This window comes from Osmia lignaria, chromosome 9 (assembly GCF_051020975.1).
Source record: "Osmia lignaria lignaria isolate PbOS001 chromosome 9, iyOsmLign1, whole genome shotgun sequence".
NCBI classification, from domain to species: Eukaryota; Metazoa; Arthropoda; class Insecta; order Hymenoptera; family Megachilidae; genus Osmia; species Osmia lignaria.
In genome coordinates this window covers 13,974,432-13,994,543 of record NC_135040.1, presented here as the reverse complement: position 1 = coordinate 13,994,543, position 20,112 = coordinate 13,974,432, and the positions used below count along the sequence as shown (strand labels likewise).

At 28.6% G+C, this 20,112-nt stretch overlaps 3 protein-coding genes across 13 annotated transcripts; 2 read left to right on the top strand and 1 right to left on the bottom strand.

Annotated features, from left to right (window-relative positions):
• The first annotated feature begins 283 nt into the window (after positions 1–283).
• Mbs (Myosin binding subunit) lies at positions 284–13,986 on the top strand. Of its 10 annotated transcripts, none has more exons than XM_034334491.2 (22): positions 285–926; positions 2,398–2,528; positions 2,618–2,736; positions 2,834–2,993; positions 3,106–3,250; positions 3,321–3,454; positions 3,524–3,669; positions 4,125–4,301; positions 4,559–4,641; positions 4,724–4,850; positions 4,930–5,038; positions 5,304–5,438; positions 5,761–5,943; positions 6,204–6,317; positions 7,060–7,243; positions 7,437–7,586; positions 7,704–7,902; positions 7,994–8,103; positions 8,229–8,297; positions 10,148–10,471; positions 11,090–11,185; positions 12,677–13,986. In XM_034334491.2, the coding sequence occupies exons 1-21, from the start codon at positions 678–680 to the stop codon at positions 11,183–11,185; spliced, it is 3,144 nt and encodes a 1,047-aa protein (XP_034190382.1). In that variant the 5' UTR covers positions 285–677; the 3' UTR covers positions 12,677–13,986. The 10 variants fall into 10 exon arrangements, with proteins under 10 accessions (XP_034190431.1, XP_034190382.1, XP_034190391.1 ...); XM_034334509.2 differs by having other exon boundaries at positions 286–926; positions 4,161–4,301; XM_034334560.2 differs by lacking the exon at positions 285–926 and adding an exon at positions 2,015–2,186.
• Positions 13,987–14,122: 136 nt separating this feature from the next.
• GatB (glutamyl-tRNA(Gln) amidotransferase subunit B, mitochondrial) lies at positions 14,123–16,922 on the bottom strand. The gene is made up of 10 exons (XM_034334604.2): positions 16,716–16,922; positions 16,494–16,641; positions 16,315–16,428; positions 16,047–16,219; positions 15,818–15,966; positions 15,511–15,746; positions 15,294–15,449; positions 15,095–15,231; positions 14,903–15,026; positions 14,123–14,826 (listed from the first exon to the last, which is right to left on the bottom strand). Exons 1-10 carry the CDS (start codon positions 16,805–16,807, stop codon positions 14,611–14,613), a joined length of 1,545 nt encoding a protein of 514 aa, XP_034190495.1. The 5' UTR covers positions 16,808–16,922; the 3' UTR covers positions 14,123–14,610.
• Positions 16,923–17,025: 103 nt separating this feature from the next.
• LOC117608899 (uncharacterized) lies at positions 17,026–19,958 on the top strand. Of its 2 annotated transcripts, none has more exons than XM_034334655.2 (8): positions 17,026–17,262; positions 17,351–17,492; positions 17,565–17,773; positions 17,849–17,995; positions 18,065–18,300; positions 18,379–18,564; positions 18,633–18,795; positions 18,885–19,958. In XM_034334655.2, the coding sequence occupies exons 1-8, from the start codon at positions 17,125–17,127 to the stop codon at positions 18,918–18,920; spliced, it is 1,257 nt and encodes a 418-aa protein (XP_034190546.2). In that variant the 5' UTR covers positions 17,026–17,124; the 3' UTR covers positions 18,921–19,958. The 2 variants fall into 2 exon arrangements, with proteins under 2 accessions (XP_034190546.2, XP_034190535.2); XM_034334644.2 differs by having other exon boundaries at positions 17,027–17,280.
• The last annotated feature ends 154 nt before the right edge of the window (positions 19,959–20,112 follow it).

Below are 20,112 nucleotides of genomic sequence, written 5' to 3'. Positions count from 1 at the left end.
ATTTGTAATTTATGAAACGATAAAAGATATTTTTTAGGTTATCCACAAGGAGGTTTTTCAGTGTAACCGAAAGATATCCAATATCTTTCCAAAAAATAGTCTTTCCTAGAATCCTAAAAAGCATTTTTAATTTTAATAAACTTTTTCGAAAATTTTCTGAAAATTAATGTCTTTATTTGTTGCATATAAAAATACGCCTGAATGTTAACTTACATGTGATACGGGAATAAGGATAATACTAGGGACATAAAATAATAGAATGTTGGCTACACTACAGGTTGTTTCGTTGGTTTCGACACGGCTCGCACGATACGGGACGGCCAAGAATAGCAAAGAGCACGCGAATCTAGCCGTCCTGTAACTGAGTCTGGTGAAGGCGACCGACCGCTCCCTTCGTGGTCCGTCAGAACGAATTTTAACGCATATATTTTTGTAGAAAAACACGGGATTCGTGATCAGGTCGTATATGGAGGTAAGAAGTAGGAAACGGTCGTTTCAGCGTGTCGAATCACGCAAAGTGAACTGAAGTGTAAGTGGCCTCGGCGAAGTGGAAATCTAAAAGCGCAAAGAGAGAGAGAGAGAGAGAGAGAAGTGGGAAGAAGAGAAAGAAATAGAAGAAGAGATCGTGCGAAGTGGTTATAAAGTTCTTTCAGTGCAGTCGTGCGTGTTTTCGGGCAATGTCTCTCGAGAGTCGTTCGAGCTCAGCCCTGTTTAAAAGGGCTGAACAGCTCAAACGTTGGGAACAGTCCGAAACAAATCGTGAACCGGCCCAACCACGTCAAGTCGCACGTAAGATCAAGTTCTCTGCGGATTGTGTATTCCTGGCAGCATGCGCGGCAGGCGACAAGGAGGAGGTCATACGTTTACTCCAAAAGGGGGCGGATATCAACACCGGAAATGTTGATGGTCTCACAGCGTTACATCAGGTATCCATCTCTCTTTAACACTTTTGTTTATATTCTGAAATTTCTTCCCTCTGCATAGGCATATACCCAACAACAATCTCGACCGAGTTTCTTCTCGTTTGCTTTCTCTCTCTCTCTTTCCTATCTATTTCTCTGTTTTTTCTCTTCAATCATAATTCTTACGCGCAAGATGGCTACCACGTACTCTAGCCATTTAATTTAAATTTGATCGCTTAAAGTTTCTTTCGTACTCGCGATGTTACATTTTAATGGTGGGAAAAATGCAGATGTGGTTCCGCCACGGAGTATACGCTTCCGCTATCTCTCACACAATTCAAGCCATGCAACTACTCCCTCTGAAAACACCCGACAAAACTGTCCGCTTTCCCCCTCCTCTTACGAATATTGTTTATATATGTAGAACGTTAAATGTTCTAAATAAAAACTGCTACCATTCCCTTTTATTATAATATTATTTCCTTACCGTTTGTTTTTTTAATTGTATCATTACGTTTCATCGTCTAATTAATAAAATGTTATACGCTTATTTTGTTAATAAATACAGTAACAATTATAAATTTTTACATACACGACTAAAATAAATGTTTTGTCCTCTTAGGATCAATCTTGTTTCATATATTTATCAAAGTAGCAAAGTGTAAATAGGTATAAATAGGTATATTAATCAGAAAACATTTCTATTAACAAGATGTATGAATTATAGGATTATTTGTTAAAAATAAAATAGGCTAATTATTTAATACATATAATTTCATCATCTTCTTTTTGTTTCTTTAGACAAGGTATTATTTTTGTTGTATTTAAAAGGATCATATTTATTATATTTTTATAGTTATATAATTATAGAATGTAATCAATATTATTCGCGAAACATTTATATTATGCTTATATAAAGAATAACTTATTTGGAAAGGTATATATATAAATAAAGTATTTAACATAGAATATATTGTATTTGTTACTGTTATTTAAGCGTGATAGTAAGAGGAAGTTTAGGCATTTCATGGATTTGCGAAAATAGAATGTGAAAATACATCAGGCATCAAATGCTATTTATAGTTCTCTGTTAGAAGTCAGAAGCTGCAGCATCTGTATTCTATGTCCTCTGTCTTAAAATGTTATTATACATAATGTCCTTCTTAATCCATATAAGACATCCTCTTTTAAATATCATTTTATATCAGTTTGTGTTTGTACATAGAAAACCATAAAATAATTAAATGATCTGGTACCTCTGATGAACTTATCAATATGTATCTGGTTAGCATTACTAAATAATTATAAGCAAAACACATTAATATTATAATAATATTTCAAATGTGCTTTTTTACACCTAATATTTATTATACAAATTTTTACATATATGTATATATATTATCTCCTTAGTGTATAGTATTATATATATGTAATATTTAATAATTTGTTTAGCTGTATGATAGAACTAAAAGGAATTACAATATTTTAATTATAGGCATGTATCAATGATGATCTGGATATGGTCGAATTTTTAGTGGAAAAAGGAGCTGATATCAATTGTGGTGATAACGAAGGATGGACACCATTGCATGCAACTGCATCTTGTGGATTTATATCTATTGCTAAGTTAGTATTATTTTATCTTTTTATATTCAACACACACACACATTTACAGTATTAGTTATATTTTAAAAATAAAATAATACATTTTATAGATATTTAATAGAAAAAGGATGTAACTTAGCAGCAGTGAATTATGATGGTCAGTTAGCTCTTGATATTGCACAAAGTGATGAGATGGAAGATATGCTACAACAACATATTGATAAAGCTGGTTTGTACTTATAATCATTTTATTTAAATAATATATTACAATCGTGTGATTACTACTTCAGGAAGAATACAGCTTTAATTCAAATTTTTTTTTGTAGGTGTAGACTGTGACCAAGCCAGAAGCGAAGAAGAAAGGTCAATGTTAAATGATGCCAGAGCATGGCAATCAGGAGCAGCGGGCAAAGATACAATTCACCCTAAATCAGGGGCTACTGCACTTCATGTTGCTGCTGCAAAGGGTTATGTTGATGTTATGGAGTAAGATATTTTAAACTTTAGTAGAATCAATTATCAGACAGATAATACTTAAGTAAAGGTAATAAGTAAAGTCATTATTTATTATTTGCTATATCTAGAATTTACGTTCCAGAATCTTACTACAGGCTAGATGTGATGTCAATGCTCAGGATTTTGATGGTTGGACACCTTTGCACGCTGCCGCGCATTGGGGTCAATTGGAGGCTTGTGAACTTTTAGTGGAAAATTTTTGTAATATGGACATTAAGAATTATGCTGTAAGATTAAAATTGTCGCATACTATAAAGAAAAAAAAATATTGTCTCTTTCATAATTTTACATTGACAGGATCAAACTGCATTTGATATTGCCGATACAAGTATATTGTCAGCCTTAAAGGAACTAAAAGCAAAACAACAAACGTTAATGAAGGATCATCCACAAATTATCAATAAAAAACAGCCAACTATACCAAAGAAACGGTTTGTAAAATAATTATATATTGATTTATGAAAAAAATTATCTTAATTATTTATTTGTTGGTATTACAGCGTATCTACAAGTAATGAAAATGCTATAGTTATGCAAGAATCTGTGGAAACGTTTGAAGAAGAAACACCAAATAAAGTTAAGAAAGTTGAATTAGAAATTCAATCTGACAAAGAAGATTCTAGTACCGGAACAAATAGCGATGTTGGTATGTTTTCAGTTTACATTATTTATTAATGGGTTTGCTGATCTGCATGTCCATATTTAAACATATTGACAGATTGTTTAAATTTTGTTACTAAATGGTGATGAATTTGTAAACTTACATATGTGTATAGAATGTTCCATAAGTATTACTGTATTAGAAAAATTTGTCGAAAATAATATGATAAAGTAGTACTATTAGAACACTCTGTGAATTTAAAAAAAAAAAAAAAAAAAAAAAAATCGAGCTAGTATTTCTCAATCATTTTTTTTTCCCCGTAGATGTAATATAATTACTACATATTTCTTTTTAACATGTTTTATTTTGAAAAACGCTTTCATTTACTTAAATCCATTTGCAAATGGTTGGGAAGTGCTGATTTAGGTAGGATTATATTTTTATGAAAGATATATTGCACACTGTTCAGTTTTGCAAGTCTATTTTACTTACCTTAACAGCAATTTGTATTTCTTGTAACAATGCTGCATGGACAGAAGCGACACGTGAAACAGATATGGAAGAGAGTGATGATGAAGGTGAATCTGAGACTAGCTCAGACTCACATTCTTCCACTTACTCCAATCAATCTGATAAGTCTAACGAATCAAACCACTCTCCATGTCTTACAGATGATGGTGAGTTTTGTCTGTAAGACTGTTTTTATATTTATTCAAATCACACTTTGTTGCATGTATTATAAGATACATCTGTTCTCTTTGTATTCCTTCTCGTAATAGAAATGCTACTTTCAAAGTTCGGTTGTTAAAATAAATTTTTCAATGAAATAAGTGATCACGTGGAAACATCGATTTCTCTCTTTTTTTTTTTTCTTAGAAAGAAATTTTGTAATTAATTTCCACGGGAAATATTAATCTTCAATTTAATTTTACAGAAAAGAAAAATAGAGCGAATAGGGAGGAAACGTCTCCGCGTAATTTGTCATCTCCTATCGAGGTTAATAAAGTTCCTAATCAGGTAATATTTTAGTAAATGTTTATCTTTTTCGTGTAATATAAAATTAAAGCATATTAATTTGTTGGTTTTACTTATTTTTCAGGCTCCAGTAATGCCACCAAAACAACAGACTGATAGCAACGAAGAAGGAGTTATACCATCCTGGAGGCGTTCAGGCTCTTTTAGAAATAGGATACAAAACACAGAAACAACAAATACTGTATCTACGAGTAAGTTGTAGCTACGATAAAGTTACTTTACATAATTTTAACTTAGAATTATTTCATTTAATTTTTCATATGCATTTAGGGCTTGAAGAGAAAGATAAAAATATTATATCACCAACCATACCGAACAAACTTAATACAGAAACCGATGTGGTATTGACACGAACGCATAGTTTTGAGACAGATGAAAAGTGAGTTAAAAATATTTAACAAAAAAACATTTTGCTGTTTTATTTATTGTAACGTTATACAAATTCTGTTAACATATTTACCTCTGTTTTATACTGCAACTGTTTATAGTTTCGCATATTTAAACTTACATTTATTATTCTTTGTATCAATGTTTACACATTTAAGCGATTAATTGTGCAAAGAATTTTATGCAGTAGATTTTTGAGCTTCATGCGTATTGAAAATTAGCGTAGTTGTATGCATGGCATGATGCATGTTATGCAGGTTCTATGAGCAGTACCTGGCATTACGAGCTCGCATCAAGGCGTTTTCCTGCCCTACTCTCCATTGCTGCAATGCAGCTACTCCTACTCACACCAATACTACGACCCGTTCTGCATCTCTACGCGAAACCTACAGGTGCGCATGTTTCATACGTGATATGTATATTAATGCTTTAAATATGTATAATTCTATTTAGTATTGTACCACAAGTTCACCATTTTTTTTTTTCTGTACATGCTATTTATTTATGTTTGTGATCATTCATTTACTAAGCTTTTTTATTCTTTGCTTTTGCTTCGCTTAAACATTAATTAATAACTTTTGTGTACATTACAAATAGAATGTAAAATTTTACATAATTTATATTGAAAAATATACAACTCTAAAATTTTATGAAGTTCAGATAATTAAAATAAAATCTGTACTTGATGTAACAACTATACTGTTTTAACTTTAGAAGAAAAGAGGCAAAATTAAACTTGGAACTATCAAGACTGCCACAAGGAAGCAATACACTTTCACCAACATCTACATCTAAAACAATAGTGTCAAGTACACTGCCAACTACTACAGCTACAGCTACTACAACTGCCACAACAACAACTACAACAAGTCCTATTCCAACAAATCAAATTCGCAGGTAAATATTAAGAAAAAAAAGACAAAATTTATTTTTAATAAATTTGATTAAAAGGTCGAATAAGATATGGTTATTGAGGTATCGTTCTATAACTTTTGAATACAACAAAATTAAAAGATACAAAAGAAAATGTATAAATATTTTTAAACGCAGTCGATACAAAAAGTATGATATTACGTATGCTTGAAAGAATCGCATTTAAGACCGAAGTTTATATGTTCATATTTGCATCTTGTAATGATGTTAATATGGCTGGGTAGCGTTCAACCAGTGGAAGGTACAACTACAAACAATTCAGTAGCAGTTCCTGGAACTCCCACTACACCAGGAGGGAGCAAACTAAGTCCAGGAAATATCTTCAAGAATTTCTTCAAGTGGGTACTTAATGTTTGACCTGGGAAGATTCTCTTGAAATGTGTGATACCGCATATCGTATGATATCTATACACATGACGTTAAGTTATTGGCAGTGGCATGAACATTTGCTTTGCGGTGTGATTATTTATTTCAGTTGCATATATTTATCCTAAAAATATCACCCCAATAACCACTGCCTTGTTTTTACTAGTAAAAAAAATAATATCTCCAGTTCAGAAACACTGCCACTGAAACAATTTAATTTTTTACAACCACATAAGTAGCTTCACATTCAACGTTATCTATTTGTTATCATACTTATTGTTTATCAGTTTTCTAATATTGGTGCCAGAAATGTTCCATGTGCACGAAGTTGTCGTGAATAACTAAGGCCAAGAAACAAAATATGTATATTAGCAAGCCATCTTTTTATTTCTTTATTTATTTAATATATAAATTTTAGCATGTTTTAAATACATCTCAGTACACTTTATCTGTGCAGGTATATATTTACTAAAAATTCAAACAATGTTTTTTATCGTTAAATATTATATTTACTATTGTAATATTTATATTATAACTAAATGAAAGTATAAGTGTTTTATGTAAAACTTGTAAATGCTGCTTTTGGATGTGTTTATGACAATGTTTAATGCTTTTTCAAGATTTTGTTATATTTTATAACAAATATAAAAGTCAACCCACGGTATAAATATTACGTGTTATATTATTAACATTGTGTTTATAACGTTTGTTTAGGTCATTTGTTCCTCCTGTTCGTGATGAAGAAAGTGAAACACAGAGAAAAGCACACGCGAAGAGAGTAAGAGAAACTCGACGTTCAACCCAAGGTGTAACATTAGATGAAATTAAAAGCGCAGAACAATTAGTGAAGAAAAAACAACAAAATAATGAAATTCCTACTACAGTATCTTCTACACAGGTAAATCGTTTTTTTCTGTGATGGCTTTTTAGCTTTGAAATACATATTAATAATAAACCACTACTACATATATGCAGACTAATGTACAGTTTTTTTCTTTTAATTCGCGTATTAACTATTCTTATAAGATACTAAATTTTGTTGTAGTGTTATATTTTTTTTTTTATTTATTTAATTTTTTTCAATAACTTAGCCTGCAACCACTACCAGCAATACAGCCTCAATTACAGCTACAATAACAACAGCAACTCCTACCACTGTGACTACAAACAAATCTCCTGAAGAACTTAATCTGCCTGAAAGGCGACCTTCATGGAGGTTGAAAGTAGATAATGGGAGCAAGGTTTGTGATTTTTTATCATGTTCGATTAGGTTTGATCTTCATAATATATATTTTCTGTAAACAAAAAAAATACTATATACATGTTATAAGAATTAAGAAATAAATTTTATTGCACAGTTCCAATTAGAAGATGCCAATAACAGAACCGCAACAGTACCTAACCCTGATACTACTACAGCATATATGAGAAGACCTTCTACAGGTACTAGTATACCAAGACCGTCATCAGCTCCTGTTGAAACTATTGCAACAAGCAGTGCAGAAACAACAGTAACATTACCGCTTAGACGACCGTTAAAGCAACCGGAAGATAAAGGTACAGATAATAATTGTTGAAACTTACAACATATATTAATTGAACTTCAGAAATATCAGTTTTTATTTTACTCGTCACTGATACGTTACAGAACAAGATAAGGAAAATGATAGCAGAAATGCACAAGCTACGCAAGCTGTGATACAAAGGAGAAGAAGACCAAAAAGGAGGTCTACGGGCGTTGTCCACGTTGACATGGACGTTAGTAGCAATTATTGCTTTATAATATTCAGTATGAATTTTATGTGTTCAATTTTTCATTGTCCTTGTTAATTATATATTTAAATATGATGTTGTATCTTAAGTTTCGATGAAATATTTTATAGGAAATTGATCCTGAAAAACAAGACTTAACCGCTGGTGGTGATTGTGACGAGAACAAAATCAACCATGAGGTGAGTAATTCAGTTTCATCATTTGTATTATTTGAAGTGTATTAATTATACTAAAAATTACTTGTATTATTGATGGAAAACTTTAGTAATCATATATTATCTTCATTCAATTTTATCATTACTATTTTTATACTGAATTTGTAACAAAATCAACAAGTACTATATACAACTGTTCTAATATAAACGCAATTTCATGAAGTCCAAGTCGCTTTGTGTTATTTTTAGTTTAGTCTCTGGGAAGATTAACCTCTATGCATGCATGCTTTGTTAAAAATAGGTTTGCTGATGTTTCTTCAAAATATATGTTAAAACTAAGATAAAAATACAAATAATTTCAATTGACTTCAGCAGAATTAATAATATGAGGATCTATTTGAACAAATAAAATAAGAAAGAAAAAGAAAAAGAAATTGATCATGAACATGGCCTGGTAGTATCTAAAAATATCCTATCGACATTTGGAACAATGTGATACTTTGACATTTAGGGTAGTCTAATAAGAATTTTCTTTTTTTTTCTGCATATTACTAAAAATATTTGTTTTTGAAAAATTTAGATTAAATTATGATAAATATAATAAAATGAATATCAGTATAACTTGTTATATAGCATATAAAATACAAAAACAGTATAAATATGATGATTAATAATTAATTCAGTTATTTCAAGTAATTATTATTTTAATTTCTTATTATTATAAACGTACATATATACAAACATATATATAAAATTTAAAAACTTACTATTTATATATTTGTATCAATATAATTAGGTATATTGATTGGTAAATTTTACATGGTTGATAAAATAGATTGATTATATATAAATATATATATTTTATAATATTTCTTAATTATATAAAATCTCTTGAGAGTGAAACATCAAATATGTTTATTCTAAAGCACACAACCTTGATATTAGTATAGGTTTGTACATGTGACTTATAAATAGCCTACCAACTGATGCTTTAGAGTAAACTGGCTGATGTTTTAAGTTCCTCTACCCAGTTCACATCAGTCAAATTCTTGCTGTCATTAGAATTAGATCGTTCATATTGTGTATATTGTGATAAAGTAGTTTTGAAATTAAGTGATAAAATACTTCCAAATCCTGTATAAAAAATAATATGTAAAAACTTGGTAGAAATTTTAGCAAAAACGTGCTCGATTTAACGTAGTTAATAAAACTATTTTACCAGTTTTGTAAACAATGTCATCGTACAGAAAAAGATCTCAAGGAAAGCCAACAACAGCTGCAGGATTAAGAGCTCAGGCATCAGCAAATGGAAGTTCAATTTTTGGAAATAGATCACGAAGCATTACTGGATTGTTTCCTTTGAATCAAAATAGCTATTCAAGTTTGTTAGGTGTTAATGGAAACTCTCTAGGAGTACCAAATTTTTTAAATAAAATCTCAAAAAGTAATGATTCGTTTAAAAAGAAATACTCAAATTCCACGAGTAATTTGAGCTATCAAAATCCATACACAACATACGGTGGAACTACATCAGGATATGGAAGTATAACTTTACCTCATAACATTAGCTCCTTGCGTTTACCATCATCCACAAGTTACAATTATTTAAGTCTTAACCCAAACAATCACTCTCAAGCACAGAGAACTGAAAGCTTTAATAAAACAAAAATAAAGCCAGATGTTCAGTTTGGATCAAGAAGTTCTAGTCTGCAAAGTTTAGCAAGTTCTGAAGGATATATTGTAAGGAAATATATTTAAGTATTGTATAAGAAAAGAAAAAAAAAAATACTTTTACCATTATCTGTAATAGATAATTATAATCGCAGTATTTAAAATTCTTTTTATTTTATCCTCGTTCAATTTTTATTTCGTAGAGTGGAAATGACCGTTCTGGAAGATCCAACAGGCTAGGATCTATATCTTCGTTATCATCAGAAACACCTTCTGTGTCGGCTAGAATAAAGTCTACAACATCCGAGAACGGGGAATTAGACTACAAAAAGTTATACGAAGAATCTCAAGCAGAAAATGAAAGACTTAAAGAAAAACTTAGGCGGTCAGATGATCAATTAAAAGAAGTGAGAAATTTATTGGACAAAGCGCAAAGTGCACAAAATAAAACGGTCCTATCTGAAGCTGAGAAAAGGGAAAGGAGAGCAATGGAAAGGAAATTATCGGAAATGGAAGAGGAATTGAAGGTAAAAATTAATGATTTCCTTTTAATATTTAAATTGCCATACTATATATACTATTCTCAGGAAATAAAATTTATAAAAAGTATGTAATATTGATTTAAGAATCATATCTCAACTAAACAGTTTACTTGATATATCATCATTTCTATTATTCTACGTTCAGATGATTATAAAAGATTTTAATTATACTTATATATTCCTTAGTTAGAGTGCACGTCATAATTTTTTCAATTATGTTTTTTGATTGTTTATGACTAAATACAAAGAAAAGGTTTCAGCATTTCTGGAGTGGTTGATTTAAGGAAGAAAAACCAAAAAAGTACAAGCTGCTTTTAATGCATTGCTTTTTTTTTTATTTGCCATTTTCTTGATGCTTTTATTTTCAGTATTTTTATTAAATAATCGCGCTTATTGTTTACGCAATATAATAGTTTTAATTGGCATTTTGTACTTCTTTTTTTATTATTATACACCGTGTGATTCACATTATGGTAATTATGTGGTGATAGTTGAAAATCATATTTGTTAATGTAACAAATGATGTAGTAGATTACATATTATTGTCTGGTGGGGCTTTTATAAGACAAGCGGATATCGGGCTAATCGTTTCACTGTTTACAGCAATTACAAAAACTCAAAGCTGAAAATGAGAGATTGAAAGCCGAAAATCGGGCACTTACCCGCGTCGTATCCAAACTCACCAATACTACTAAATAGGTAAAGGATATAATGACAGCATCTGCGTTAACAGTGTACATCGTATTTCACGTACAATATTAATTAATTAATTAATCAATTGCAATATTAAAACTTTGAAACGATGTCGCTCACTGACTTATCTTACAATGACAGCTTCGCAAAATACACTACGTGCGATTACGATCATTAAAATAATTTTATTTAAGAAGATTTATAACAGCTTATCGTACAAAAGTTTCAAGCTTACATAAAACATGTTTATAAAAATTATGCTGTAATTATATAAAACTAAATTTTCCTCTATTCCACTAATGATACTTACAAATGTATAACGTATATCTTCGTTGATCTTTATCTTATATTTTCAAGTTCTTACAGAAGTATTATTTAATAAAATTCATAGATATTGTTAAATTGTTTGTACGAAATATGTAGAAACATGTTTACTTACATTGAAAAACGCAGTCTGTCCTCCAGTTTGTTTTTAAAAGTATCTTTTTTTCACTAGCCCAATTTAGTTATTAAATTTAAATAAAAGTTAAATTGGGTTTAATTTTTACTATTTGAGAGATCATGAATTATTTTGAAAACAATTTTTCTCATCTTTTAAAATTAACTTGCAAGTCATTTCTATTTATACATATTTTTGAAACATGTAAATATCCTTGATCTTTCTAAAAAGATATATTTATAAAACAAAAGTATTTATATAATTTGTACAACGCATGTTCAATTCAAAATTGTGATAGTTTCATTGCATTACTCATTGTTTTTCATCTTGATATTTTTATGCCCAATTTCTATCATTCGTATCATTCATTCATTTGATGTGTGATAATAATTTTGTCGTGGGAAATTTTATAAGATGCATGAAAGAGATTCAGTAAGTAAAGTATAACATTTTATAAAAATAGTAAAACGAAACTGCAATCATAACAATATAATCTAGTGTAAATTAACACTACATATATTATTGTATAAATATAACTGTGTTAAAAGTATTATTCTAGGATATAAGTATGAATCCAAACCATTATTAAAAACAGAAAAAAATATAGCGTGGTACAAATAAAAATATTGGGGAGTACATAAGAAATTGTCTAACACACAATTTTTAATTTTACATTTTACTTGTCTACATGACATCATCGAAGTACAAAAACGCTTTAAATAAGATTTCAGTATTTAATTGAATCTTATTATATTGAAAAGATTTTTTTATGTTTAAAAGTCTGCTATTACAGTTACACCTGCTTGTTATATAAATGTGTATTACGTTGCTCCTTTAACTTTATCCCTATGGTTTGCATCAAGTTATTATGTTGTTTTAATTTCTAAAGCTTTAGTTGCAACAATATCTGCTTGTTTCCCTTTTCCAAATTTTTTTTTTTTTTTTTTTATTTAAACATTTATTTGCCCTAATTTATAATGGTATTGCCTTTTCCTTTTTGTTCGTTAAGAAACATGATTAGATATAACACAAAGTATTTTGATATTTTTCCTTTTTAGGTAATGGACCAACTAAAATGTGAAAATCAGAGGCTAAAAGATGAAAATGGTGCCTTGATCAGAGTAATCAGCAAATTATCAAAATAACTCCAGTGGTCTTAAAAGAAGGCTGGATAGCGTTTCTTATGTTGCATTACAATTGCATTGAATGAATTGTTTTTAGCTATAAAAGTATCATGATCATTATTGCTAGTATTCTTACAATGTATATTACATCATCACGTATTGATGAATTTATTCTTATTGCTAGTAATTTAATTTATTATCAAATTACTCGCGTGGCTGTGCCAAGAGCGAAAAGAGACATTGCTCCTATTCTTAGAATTGTGAATAGTTGACCATAAAGGATCTAGAACTTTTTACTTTCTCACATTTAACTCTTCCTCACGAAGATAAATTTCATGGTTCATTTTAGAGCCGATACTTTATAAAGCAAAATGTACTTCGTTCAAATTAATGAAAAACAAATCTGTTCTTAACGACAGTTTTCTTTTTTTTAAAGAACTCACGTTATTAATGTTGACTCTTTATAAGGACATTTTGTAAATATTTAATAGATAATGATATTGTGGCATTTTAGAGTTAAATAAGACAACATTTTTTACTTTCAAAAAAACACATCAGAAATATATATATATATATACATCAAATTTATTGTATAAACTTGTTTCCATAATTGTAATGCGAGCGAATACATTCGTCACGTATTACAAGACTAAGTAGAACAATAAAAAGAAGTAAATTAAGAGGATGATTTTCATGCTATTCAAGTGGCCTTTCCTGGAAGACTGTAAGTTTGTAATCCTTCCATCATTGCCATTTTTACAGAGGATAGGAAGTTTCACGCATTAAATAATGTACGTTTTAATATAATTTTGCAATTCACTGTTAACAAAATATAATTCAGATGAAACTTTTTTAACATGTATAAAGTGATGGAAGTAATTGTTTTCAATAACTGAAATCAATGATGAAAACTGTGTTATTATTTTTAATAACTAATTTAATGTATTGGATTTAAAAAAAAAAAGAACAATATTAGCTTTTGATAGCAATATTTATAATGGAAGTTTTAATTTGAATGAAAATTACGAGTTTATAATTAGCGAAAAGAAGAACAAATGACAATGTATGGGTGACATGTTTTTTAATGATGTTATTGTAAAAAATTGTACAAAAATAAGTTGATATGGTTGTTTCATAATGATGTTTGTTATAGAATAACAATTTTGTGTAACTGTTTAGTATATAGATATTTTCATTGTATTATATAATAGCAATATATATGTGCTTATTATATTTGAAAAGTATTTGGATGAAAGTAGTATCATAATATACAATACCCGTTATTGTAAATTATAAAAAAAAATCATTTTGTACAATTTGTGATAAATAGTTCAATCTTTATCAAACGGTTGTATATTTAATAATAATTTTTTTATATACGATTCGTTCTAGCAACTGTAAAGTAATAAGAAAAGTATGTAAATTATGATCAATATTTTTTTATAAACCAAATAAGTCTTTAAAAAATTATGTTGATTTGATAAAGGTTGCTGCTATTATTATATTTTGTACTATTGTAATGAACATGTCCCACCCTCAGGTATCACATAGAAACTGAACATAGTCTGACATTTTTATGAAGTATTTTATAATATAATTAACGTTGTTAAAAATAAAATTTTGTGCTAATTCAGACTAAAATAGAGTTGCATAGAGAACCGATGGTTTTCAATTTTTTAAACCACAAATAATTTTCACATTTAGTTTTATATCTATATAAGAAAAAAATAAATGTTAGACGAAAATTTTATGTATTTCATAATGTTTTAAACATAGAGGTACGTGAATATGTTTTAAAGGTAGATACCGTATCGGATACTTAATAAAGTACTTCATATTTTATGTTGCAAAACCAATATATTTAAAAATTAACTTAACAATCTTGTCATAATTTTCGTAGTTTGTTCCATATTTGCACAATCGTTTGTAGCCGAGGCTACTTGTTGTAAAAGTACTTTAAATACACGTGTACGTCCTTTTTTGTACTTTTTAACGAGTTTAGGCTGTTTCTCAAGTATTTCCAAACATAATTTCTCCAGTTTAATTTCGTCTGATATCATAAACCAATTATTTTCTTCAATGATCTATTGATTAAAAGGATACAATTAAAATTTATTAATTTACATGAGATTTAAGGTAACTTCAATTTTCTAAAGTTACCTGTTTTGGCGTTTTATCTGGTTCAATGACTAATTTATTTAACAATTTTTGCAATATCATGTAGTTTATTGCATTATCTTGTATTAAATCAATCGCTTCTCCAATACGGTTCAAATTATCTGAACTAAAAGTTAAATTATCTTAAATATATTTTATTTTCATCTTGCTTTAACAAATTTACCACTAACTTACCAATATGTAAGTTGCAAATTATTTACTTGTAAAAAAGTCGTAATTTCACTGATGAGAATCGTAGCTACCAATTGAGGATTGCGATATTTTCCATTTTCTAAGATGTTACGAAATAATTTGAATAATTCTAAATTACTCTGAAAGTAAAAGATCGATGAATACACAATCAATTTTGTTATATCTCAATTACAAAAGTTACCGTTATTCCCACAAATGCCTGAGGTTTAAGATCTTGGAATGTTTTCTGTCGCATTTGTTCTGGTAATTCTGGTAACTGCTCTCTTAAAAATTCCACATCAATCAAATTATGTAAGTATAAAGGTGGTAAATTTGGTTCAGGCATAAAACGGTAGTCCTGAAAATTATTATTCAAATTAAGGGCTTGTTGCTTATTTTAACTGGCGCGATTATATTACATGTTTTTCTTCTTTTTCACGCATTGGAATTGTTTTCTGTTGTTGCGAATCCCAGCCACGAGTCTCATTAACAATTTTACCTCCATTTTTCAAAACGGAAATTTGCCTTTTTATTTCATATTCTATAGCATTGTCGAGGGCACGCGTACTTCCAATATTTTTTAATTCCGTCCGGGTACCCAAAGATGCGTTATCTCTACTTACAGAAACATTCGCATCAACTCGTAATGCTCCTTCTATAAATTTAAAAGTGTAACTTAAATAATTAACAATTATTTCTCCAAAAAAATCGTAGAAATATATTAACCTTCCATCTTACATGAACATGTGCCTATTAATTGCAAAATAAAACTTAATTCCCTTACAAGAGCTGCTGCTTCTTCCCCATTTGTTAAATCTGGTTCAAAAACTAACTCCATTAGGGGTATTCCAGCTCGATTAAGATCAACTAAATTTCTTTCATGAATTAAACAAAACAGTGTACAATTTATGTTTTAAAATGTGAAATCATTAATAAGCAACACTGCTACTAATACCTCTCAAAATGTTCACTGTGAAAACTTCTACCACTGTCTTGTTCTAGTTGTATCTGTTTAATTTTTGATGTCTTAAAATAAGGTTGTTTCTGCATTTCTGGTGTGAATACAATAAATTTAAGTTCTCCATTAATGGCTAAAGGTTTCTTCTGTTGTGTAATTTGAAAGCCTGCCTACACAAAATAATTGTCTGAGGAAACATACTGTAATACTCCATGATATTCTACAAATTCTTTTCGTTATAATAGCTTTGAAAAAACATATTTACAGGCAGGTCAGAATAAAAATAATGCTTCCTTTCAAACATTGAAACATTGTTAACTTCGCAAGATAGAGCTAAGGCAGTTGATACTCCAGCTTCTACACACTTTTTATTCAACACCTATAAAACAATAACATAGCAAGAAATTATTAAACTATTTAGTCCAAATATTTATTATACATTACCGGCATTGTTCCAGGTATTGCACAGTCAAAAAGTGATACGCATGAATTAATGGGGCTACTAAAGTTTGTTGAGGCTCCGGAAAACAATTTTGATTTTGTAGCAATCTGTGCATGAATTTCTAAACCTACTGTGGATTTCCATTGTGTACTACATAAAAATATTATATTTATTTATACTGATTTTCAACACTGATGTTATGAAAAACATTTTTATATACTTACAAATCTGTGGAAGTAAACCTTAAATGAAACTTTTTATAAACATCCTTATAATGTTTTCCTACAGAGATATAATTTTTACTACATACAAACATTTTTAAATACTTTTAATATATACAAAATAATAAAATATACATATATCAGCTTATGTTCCTTTCATATTATTTTATAAAATATATGAACATCACTTTATTTTCATTGAAAATTTATATTTGATTTTGTAGTCATGAAGTGAGTAGTAAAGAGATAGATAAGCACACCATTTTGGTGGTGGAAGAATCTTCTGAAATTGTTGAAAACTCACCATAAATACTATTTCATTCACCATTTACGCGTGCGTCATGTATTTGAATGCATTTAAATGGTTTTGAACTAACTGTCATACAAGTTGTCTGTAGTTTTAACAGTTACCATGGATTTAGAAATAGAAAAAATACATAATATTCTAATTGAAGCCAATCTTCCATCAAGTATAAAGGACCTAAAAAATCCAACTGAAGAATTTGTTGTGGATTTAATTAATACATTTTTAAGAAGATTTCATATATATGTTGGAACAATTAATAATGTTATTATTGCTTAACTTGTTACATAAACATATATTTGTGCTTTTCTATTAAATTTCATTTTTTTTATAGCCACTAATGGAACAACAAGATATAATGGAATACATAGAAGATTCTGATATCATTGGACTCATAAATTTACATACTGCAATGGTACAAATATGTGATCGTATCTATTTTAAAGATTTATGTATTACAGATATATCTAGCCCAGGTATGTATTTTCAAATGTAAATGTAATATTTTAAATTAGTAATAATAAACTAATTAAGTTAAAATATTTTAGGTTCAAAGAAAATACGGAAATTTGCAAAGTTTCTTGCAAATTTTATATTATTTGCAAATAACAAAGAGTCTGATATAGAAGAGCAAATCAATGAAATTCAAAATAGAGCAAAACTATTACACGATATGATAGAAAAGAAGAATGAAGTGATACAAACTAAAAATGAAAAGGCACTCTACATAGGAAAGCAGTTATCATTAAAAGAAAAAGTACTATATATAATAAGTTTAATTTCTAAATATTTTATAATTCCGTGTATCTTATACCTGTATATCTTTATTTAGTATATCTCTGAGATTCAAAAGTTGCAATCCAAAAGGGAAAGGAATAATAAGAAGGATGCAGAAATAACAGCAAAGGAAACAGCAGCAAAACGGAAAAAACAACAAGCAGTGGAGCTTTGTGGAACTTACAAAGCAGAAGCTTCAAAGGTGAAATTGTAAAAAAACTGAATCAAAAGTACATGTACTTTTATCAAAAATGATAATGTGTAATTACAGTTGCATAAAAAAGTTACACAGTTACAATCAGAGATTATCGAATCTCCTGATAAATATGAGATGCATTTAAAAGAACTAGAAAAACAGCAGAGTTCTAAAGTGCAAGAACGAAAAACAATGGAAGAAGCATGCCAAGATAAAAAACATTTAATGGAGCAACAGACAAACATTTTCAATTTTGTTCAAAAACAGTTAGAGAAATTAGTTGAAGTTCAAGATATATATCAGCAATTAAAGTACTTTAATTATCGTTTTCGTTAACTTTTACTTGAAGTTTTAAATTAGTCACTTTCTATATTGTTTTTTATTTTTAGGAAAGTAGATGTTCAAGAAGATAATATTAAGAAGCAAGTAGATATGCTCAGAACAGATATTGCCAATTTTGAAAAAAGATTAGAAAATCAAAAGGGACAGCGCGAAGAAACTGAAGTACACGACATTCAAGCACAATACGAAGAGCGTCTCTCTCCTCTACGCAACTTAAGTTCTCAGCTATTAAGGTGACATAAACAATAATTAATAAGCCTTTAATACTTTCATTTAGAGTAACGTGAATTTTTAATTACAGTGACAAAAAGTTATCTGAAGTAAAATTGGAAGAAATGAAAGAGCAATATAATGAAGGGTACTTAAAATTAGATGAAATGCGAAGTACTACACAAAAATTAGAAGATGAAACTACGGTACTTATTAAGAACTACCAAGATCTTTATGACAATGAGATTTTAACTGTAAGTTGTATTGAAATTATACAAATATATATATATATATTTTAAGGCGTTTTTTAATGGAACTAATATTAGTTAATTAATATTTATAGGAAAAAGCTTTGTGGGAAACGTGGTCAAACGAATAGAGGTAAAAATTTCTTTCAATCGCGTTAATAAACTAGTTAAGGTCTTTATCAGTATTTCCATATTAGCTAATAATAACTGCATTGACACATAAAAAAGAAATATTCAACAGTATATACTATTCTTTATTTTATTTAATTACATTTGTTAGCAACACAATCACCTAATATTTAAACATTATTGAACATATTTATCTAAACATTACTTTTATTGCATTATTATTTATTGTTAATAAATACACAAGCTGGTAACAATATACTTTTTAAATAGGAAATTATGTAGGTACTTTGATTTCGTTATTATCTTATTTTAATCAATTTATCTACATGTATTGCTCAACAGTTTTAGTATCAATTTTCTGACAAATTTGTTAATGGTCGTACATTTTCTACGTGTAGTATTTAATAACAAAGTAAAGGTATTAAAAAACAAGGTAAAGTATAGTTATTACAAAAGAAATAGATTTTATGAAACAGTTTAAAATATTATTTTAATTTAACATGCAAATGAAAATTAAATATATTACGAATAAACCCAACCAAACCTCCTGTGCAGTAAGTTCATATATTATTTACATATTGACAGCTGTAACAATATAATAAGCTCTAACAGTATAATTACAAATTAAAACAATGTACAATATTTATACCTGAATATACATGAGTTATTGTGATATCATTATAATCTACATAAACATACAAGATAATTGCATATATTATTTCACATCTGATGAGTACATCAATTTTTGTGGAACTGTGGTATATATTATGTACACGTTTACTTTTCGTTTCCATGAAAAGTATCTACATGTATGAAAGAGCATAACAGAATGTTAAACAGTAAACAGCTCCAAAATTTACATTAAATGTTACAATTCTTATGTATTTACCAATTCCCGTTTTTATACCTTTTATTACAAATATTCTAACAAATTTAACAAACTTTTAACTTATCCTTTTTATAGTACCATTTTAATTTTCTCCTTGTTTAATTGTTTAATACTTATAATTTGCATTATTTTGTTCAATTTCAGGAAACATATTTCTCACACCTATGCGTGTATGTTTTAAATATAATATAATACATACTCAATAAAATGTGTAAACTTAAATTATTGATCTAATTCGTTTGAGTAAATTACACTATATGGCAGTGATACAGAAAATTAAATTCTGATTTTTTTTTTTTCTAAAA

Coding starts and splice junctions, on each gene's coding strand:
- Mbs (XM_034334491.2), top strand. CDS start 678: ATGTCTCTCGAGAGTCGTTCGAGCTCAGCCCTGTTTAAAAGGGCTGAA. Junction 5,039..5,303: donor AGTTTTGAGACAGATGAAAA/GTGAGTTAAAAA, acceptor CATGTTATGCAG/GTTCTATGAGCAGTACCTGG. Junction 6,318..7,059: donor ATCTTCAAGAATTTCTTCAA/GTGGGTACTTAA, acceptor ACGTTTGTTTAG/GTCATTTGTTCCTCCTGTTC.
- GatB (XM_034334604.2), bottom strand. CDS start 16,807: ATGTTTGTATGTAGTAAAAATTATATCTCTGTAGGAAAACATTATAAG. Junction 15,747..15,817: donor ATGTTCATGTAAGATGGAAG/GTTAATATATTT, acceptor TTAAATTTATAG/AAGGAGCATTACGAGTTGAT. Junction 15,232..15,293: donor AGGCATTTGTGGGAATAACG/GTAACTTTTGTA, acceptor TTTTACTTTCAG/AGTAATTTAGAATTATTCAA.
- LOC117608899 (XM_034334644.2), top strand. CDS start 17,125: ATGGATTTAGAAATAGAAAAAATACATAATATTCTAATTGAAGCCAAT. Junction 17,493..17,564: donor TACAGATATATCTAGCCCAG/GTATGTATTTTC, acceptor AAAATATTTTAG/GTTCAAAGAAAATACGGAAA. Junction 18,796..18,884: donor ATGACAATGAGATTTTAACT/GTAAGTTGTATT, acceptor TAATATTTATAG/GAAAAAGCTTTGTGGGAAAC.